The sequence below is a fragment of the Parasteatoda tepidariorum genome, chromosome 3 (genome assembly GCF_043381705.1).
Source record: "Parasteatoda tepidariorum isolate YZ-2023 chromosome 3, CAS_Ptep_4.0, whole genome shotgun sequence".
Classification (NCBI taxonomy): domain Eukaryota; kingdom Metazoa; phylum Arthropoda; class Arachnida; order Araneae; family Theridiidae; genus Parasteatoda; species Parasteatoda tepidariorum.
The window spans coordinates 31396279-31403476 of NC_092206.1; the positions used below are offsets into that span (position 1 = coordinate 31396279).

The 7198-nt window shown below is 29.2% G+C and overlaps 1 protein-coding gene across 1 annotated transcript in view; it reads left to right on the plus strand.

The window, feature by feature from the left end:
• Positions 1 to 341: 341 nt before the first annotated feature.
• LOC107455057 (cytochrome P450 4V2) overlaps positions 342 to 7198 on the plus strand; it is a gene marked incomplete in the record, with an annotated part of 18557 nt that continues 11700 nt past the window's right edge. Inside the window, 4 exon segments of the mRNA XM_071178466.1 lie at positions 342 to 555; positions 2472 to 2670; positions 3819 to 3931; positions 4768 to 4853. Coding sequence (XP_071034567.1) covers positions 4828 to 4853 — 26 coding nt within the window.

The following is a 7198-nucleotide window of genomic DNA, read 5'->3' on the forward strand; positions in this document are numbered from 1 at the left end:
ATACACACATATATATATATATATATATATATATATATATATATAAACTATTGCTTATGTAAATTAATGATTGGCATGTTTGAGGTCCTTCCCTTAAACTATTTAAATTGGCAATTACTTCATGAAAATCCGATGATTGGAACAAAAGTTATTCAAGGAAATATTTGTCTTTTCCCCTCCCCACTGTTTCGCTACACTTTTATGGTAGTTAAGAACTTAAGAAATAAAACATTAAAATATATTAAGGCACGTTTTTGTATTCACGGTACAGGTGTGAGAAAATACTAAATTTTGTCGACACTCTCCCTAGAATTTCGTGACAGAGGATTTATAAGTATTTGCAAAAGAGCTTCTGATATCGGTAGAAGCGCATCAACTTTTATAACAATCTGCTACTTAATAAATGATGAATTTAGAACTCACAAAATATTTCTGAAACTTTTAAGAAACTGTGTCGTATAATTGAGGAAACTGCAATTGCGCCAAAAGTATTTCTAAAACGTAAACATTTTATATAAATACTTTATAATTTAATGCATCTATTTTAATATGGTGGTGAGTGTACTTGTTATTCATTTTTTCCTTATTTTACTGAAGTATTTGTTTGTCATGGATTGCAGGGAATGCATAGAAAGTTAATTTATTTTCTTAAATAGAAAATATCTAATCATGTAAAATATATCATTGAATAAATGTATTAAACTTTACATATGAACTACAACTTACACTTATTACTAATAGTTGTGCATTAAAGTTATCACAAATTGAAATTGAGTCTCCCCCCCCCTTTTTTTTAAGTTCAGAATAAGAATTAAACCATGAAGGTTCTAAATTAATAATATTTATTATTCAATATGAATGATAAATATACGCAAAGTATGTAATACAAATATGTGCCAATTCAAATATTACCTGAGCACCTAATAGATAGGGGTGTTGTGATATGCTGACAAAGGAAAGAGTATTTGAGCCAGGGGCCCCCACCAGGGGGGGGAGGTGGGCGCACGATGCTCCCACTTAAAGCTTGGGAGGGGGGAAATTTTACACTAAATAAAACGAATAGTTCGGGGGGGGGATTTAGAATTTGCCCGAGAATGCGCCCAAGAGCTTGGGGGGGGGGCACTGATTTGAGCTGACAAGAAAAAACTACGACTTGAATTTTCAACCAGTTTATTAATTCGGAGATGAAAACGCAGAACTGATAACGTCTTAGCTTATCTTCTGGGCATTTGTAATGATTGAATAAATAGCAAGTTGCTTATTACATATTATAAGCAAAAATAACAAACAATGAATCTATGCAATAGCGAATCAAATGCAAATTCAAAATGATCTAATCTAATTCAAAATGATGCATTTTAGTCATCTGATGAAAGTAAAAAAAACTTAATTTTTAAGTATTATATAATGCATTTATACAAACGATATTTTTTAGGAGTTTATTTTCAATCATAGTGTGATGCACGCTTCAAACTTGCTCATTTTTTAAAAAAAAAAGATAATGGTTTAAAAAAAGTATTATTTAAAATATTAGAACACTTTATTTAATTGGTCAAAATTATTATAATATAACACGATGATATTTGTTTTTCGTAGTTTTACGAGTAGTTCCTGCTCATTTTTTCTTAAAAAAAAGATAATGATTTTAAAAAAAATATTATTTAATCTTAAAATATTAGAACATTTTATTTAATTGGCTTAAATTATTCGAATATAACACGATGATATTTGTTTTTCATAGTTTTACGAGTAGCTCTTATGAATTTTAGATTTATAGCAAACCGTTTAAAATGAAATTTGAATTTTAGTCTTTATAATGAAATACTCTATTATTTTGGATCACACTCAAATTTATTCTAATACTTTGATTTTTTCACAAAAATTGCATAATTAATTATTATTCTTTTCATTTTTTGACTTGACTCATTGAATTTGTAGATTTAATTTAAGTAATTAAAAAAACAAATGAAATAAGAAAGTTTTTAATGTCTAATTTTTTAATCATTCTAATATTCTGAATTAGAGCTGTAATAGAAACTTAATTCAACTGTGATAGCAAAAACTTGATTATGGTATCAAATTACAAATTATCCTCCCCCCTTCCTTCGAAACATTTTGTTATCTTTTGTGCTTTCGATATAATTCTTTTTACAAATGTTTCTAAAAAACCTCTCGCTGTTTCAAAAATAAACGAACTTTGAATTCTCTACGTGCATTGACTATTTATAATAATGCAACTGTATGATCATAACCTTTAAAATGTTAAGTCACTGTTAATTCATTTTTTAACTAAACATGCAGATAAATAAATATTTAAAAAAAATCATATGAAATACCATCTATACTTTAAGTGTATTTCGGCTCAAAATTTAATCTAAAATTATTCCTTTTCCCAAAAATCAAATTATTAAAAAATGCATTTTCATAAATAATTTATTTAATTACTTCCAAATTTCATTGATTTGTGGTAGGTCGAAAACTTGTTGTACCAAATTTCTATCACTACTGCTTGCGTTGCAATCTTTTCTATCGCAATCATTGCAATATGGTTCCATACAATATTCAAGCCAGATTATCGACCTGGGAAATCATCAATGCCTTTTCTATGGTACCAAATGACATCTGGCATTCATGGCCACTGCAGAAAAGGAATTGCCATGGATGCTACTTGTAAGTATATTTTAATCCCGATTTCTTTTTTAATTCACTAATGAACTTTGGTGAAATTAAATGAAGTGCAGACCAAAGTTATAAATTTCACCATCGAAAACCGATAACGAAATCGCAAATTGGTAAATTTTGCAAATACAAGAATTTATTTTTTCTGTTCAGGGAGACAACATGCCACACAATTGATTATACTATTACGCTCATAGCTCACAGTGATAGACCAGTCATGGGTTTAAATCTCCTTGCCGTCATGTTAACTGTGGGGGATTTTTGCGGTTTCCCTCCCCATGTACTACAAATGCGGGTTAATTCCATCAAAAAGTCCTCCAAGAAGGCAAGTTTCTCCCAATACTTGATCCAGGATCTCCCTTGTCTTCTGGATTGGGTTCAAAACTACAAAGCTACGGAATTGAACATTAGTAGCTATAAACCCTAAAATTAGGTCTGGTGTTCACGGACGGTTATAAAATATAAAATAACATAACAGCAGGCAGTCCCAAACTTTTAATACAAGAAAAAAGAAGCAAGACCAAACGAAACAAGATCTGCTACTCTTTGTTTAAGATAGGTACTCTGATCGCCACTAAGTCTGTGGCAGTCTGGTGCTATGGAAACAAGAAGAGGGCATTTTAGGGATGGTAGCTTCTATGAAGGGGGTCTCTTCTCTCTCCGAAACGAGTCCTTAAGAGGGATCCCGCAACCCTACATGAAATTATCATACCTCGTTACCATAGTCACCGCCGCAGCTCCAGACGAATGTCTGACAGAGTACCTATCTTAGACAAACTATACCCTGATCATGATGCTTTGAGGGTACCATCTCTGGCTCAAGCCAAGTCGCTTGATATTTTCAAATTACGTTGCGTTTCCCCAGTAGCTTAAAAAAAGTTCTGTAAAGTAAAGAATAGTTGCTTAAAGACTGGTTATCTGTGTTTCTCGAAGGTAGGTCCATTAGTATTAAGAAATATTATGTTTTTGCTCTCCGACATTGAATGCGGTAATCATGAATATCCGTACTTTCAAATCAGATAGTAAAATCAGTCACACTTCATTAATGTGAAAATACAAAATTCTCTTCTTTCGCAATGTAATCTCAGTTAAAATATTTCTAATGTCTACCAAATACTGATTCTTCTTTATCTAATTAGATATTCGCTATACTCTGGATGGAATGTGCTCAGTGCTGGATCGCCAGAAAATATTCAATTTAAATATATGAGGAAGAAACTACGTATTCCTCTTTAAGGCGGACGCAATTGAGGTAAGTTGCAACCTCTAACACAAATGTAAGGACATATAGTGATAAGCCACATTTTAAAATTGTTAAAGGAGGGCGTTCCTTGGTGAAAAAGCACAACGACTCCCATGTACTCAATAAGATGTTTCAGTTTTTTGTAATGCTTACTTAAACTTGTGTATATTACAGAAACTTGCAAAATGCCTATCTGTAAAGAATACAAAGGAACAGTATGTAAAAACATCACCCCTTAAAAAAGTATGGCTCATCACTACATTGTCCAACGTTATTTAAATATATTTTTTATCTTATCGTCACAGTTTTTTTTTTTTTAAATTCTTGCACCAAAATCAAGCAGAAGTACAGAATAATATAAAATTTCATGGAAAGAGATTAATCTATCAAAGCGTATATTACGATTTTGACATGTTCGTATCATAAATACATCATAAATGCTCAATTTATGTGCACTTTGATGTTGATGTCGATCACTTCCCACACAAGCTGGTAGCCATCGTTTTGAGGTTAATGGCTTTAAGTTGCCCCGATGATTGAGCCCCAGTCTCCCACAACGACAGCTCAGTGTCTTAACTCCTGGGTCATCACAGCTGAAAAAATACACGTGATACCAGAAAATTGAATCAGGAAATCAAATCTGACAACTTTTCATAGCACACAGAAAACTACATCTTAGACGTCCAAGCAAGTAACACTTTGAAGTTGATACTATATAAGCTTATCAGTGCTATAAATTTAAAAAATTTTTGTATTTTATGCCGTCATTCTAAGCTAATTAAAATCTCAGTGTCATAAATTTCTAAAATTTTCAGCTGGCTAACAATGAATATTTTATTTTGCAGACAATCCTAAGCAACACTAAATACATTAAAAAATCTCAAGATTATGGACCTTTAAAGCCGATGCTGATGGATGGGCTTCTCGTTAGGTATGTTGAAAATGTTACGAGCATTAATTGACGTTTCTTAAATCAAGACAGCAATGATGGAAATTTTGAAGTAATTAGTAATATATAGTATCGTTCAAATTTACTGGAACCTTAATATGGTATTAAGTTTCTCCATAGTACCGTATACCGTATTTCTCAAATTTTATTACACGATACTATAGTTCAACTGAAACGTGGTCCATTTTACCAAATTCCAAATTGTTAAGGTTATAAAAAACTTTGCAGCCTATTATCAAAACTGGCAAAAATTCAAATAGCAATGGGAATTCCGAACTTTGGCAAATTATCAAAAGTTTAAAATTACCGACATTATAGCTCAACGTTGAACAGTTGTTTTGAGAATGTATTCATGAATAATTGGATAAATTTTAAAAATAGATTTAGAATCTGGCATAGTTTGCAATTTATTGGAAGTGTGTTGTTATTTCTTGTTCAAACCATCAGCAAAAGCTTAAAATTGAGAATTATAAATTTTCCAATTTTTTTAAACATTTACTCAAATAAATTCGTATTATTATTTTAAAATATTATTTTTTAATAAAATAAGCAAGTAAGACTTGTCGATAATAAATCTAAACGCAAATCGATTGAAAGTTATACGCAAAATTCGTTAGTTTTATCATGTTTTCAATAGACTATATAAATGCTAAGAAAAAACACATATAAACATATTATTATTTTTAAAGTGATTCATAATAAGAAATTTTCGAAAAAAAATGAGAAGAAATAATGATAAGCTCAAAATAATAAGATTTTAAAGCGCCATATTAAGAGATAGCATCTTAAAAATACTAAATTTTTAAAGGGCATACATTTTTTCATCTTAGGAAAAGATAAATAGTGAAGAAATATCAATTAACTGAAAAAGTTCTGTAGCTATTATCTAAAGCGAATTGAGAGGTATTAATTACAAAAAATTTTCCATCAGCGATTCGCAAACATTTAGATATTGGTGCTTCGATACTAGCTTTGATGACAGCTGTATGAATTGAACTTTTTAAACTTGCGCTCAATGCATTATTTCTGATGTTATGAAACAATGCATAACAATGTGTCATAACATAAAGCACAAATCTTTTATTCTAATGAGATAAAATTGAATCTTAATCATTATCGTTAATTTATTACAAATGCTCGAGCAGTAGAGCTGAATTTAACATATTGCAGTGACTTTTTAACGAGAATTCTAAGATAAATAATTAATAAAATTTTACAATATTATTAATATTTGAAAGAAATAGATACATTAATGGATTTTTAAATAATCATCTCCATGTCAAGTCGTCAAACGCTTCTCACTCATTTAAATTAGGATAAAAGTGTTTGATGTCTTAAGAAAAAATGTAAGGTTCATGAATACCATTAAGATAGTTTTCAATATCAGAAACGTTTCCATTTTTATCTAAATTAAAAAAAAATTATATATATTTTAAAATGAGCTAATTTTAATAAGAACTGATGGTATCAAAATCAGAATTTATTGAAGTTTGGTGGAAAAAACACGCCAGTGTTCTCGCCTGAGTTTGGGGTTGAATTGCATTTTATCATAAAGTAATCAACATTAAAATTTATTTAATTAAAAAATACTATTTTTAATTAAGAAACTTCATTTTTTAATTAAAAGAATTTTTTTTAAAATAATTTTATCTAGCATTTTTTAAATATTTTTAATGAATACTGTTTGATTTCTTTTTTCTTTTTTTTTGCAAATTAAAGGGGAAAAACACATAAAAAAAAAATTTTTTTTAATAAAAAAGTTAGTTTGTTGAATGTTTAACGAAAAATTCTGAGGATTACAAAGTACGCTTATAGGACTAAATAAAAAATAAATGAATAAAAAGAAAACTTTAATGCAAGTTAATTTAGAAGACAAAATAGAATCGAGTTCCTGCCGTTTAGAAAAACCTCAATTTGAAAAATAATTTTCACACATTTTTATGTATGAACGCCATTTCACAATTTTTATCTAGAAATTTGGAAAATAAAAATTACGAGGAAATTCATAAAAATATGGACACAAAATTCATTTCAGAAAATCTCTTTCACATATCATCAACACTGTTCACATTTAAACATTTTTTACTACGTTAAAATTCACTGAAAAAACAGATAAAGCCTTTTTTCTACTTATTGAAAATTGTATAGTTGTTATTTTGTTTTACCAATTTCAAAATAATACATCAATCACAATCCAGTATTTATGAAATATTTGTTTAGATTCATTTGGTTAGGTAGTCTTTAGTAATAATTTAAGTAGTGTTGAATAATTATAGTTACACATTAAGTATTTTAGAATAATTAAAATATATCATTGAATAAATGTA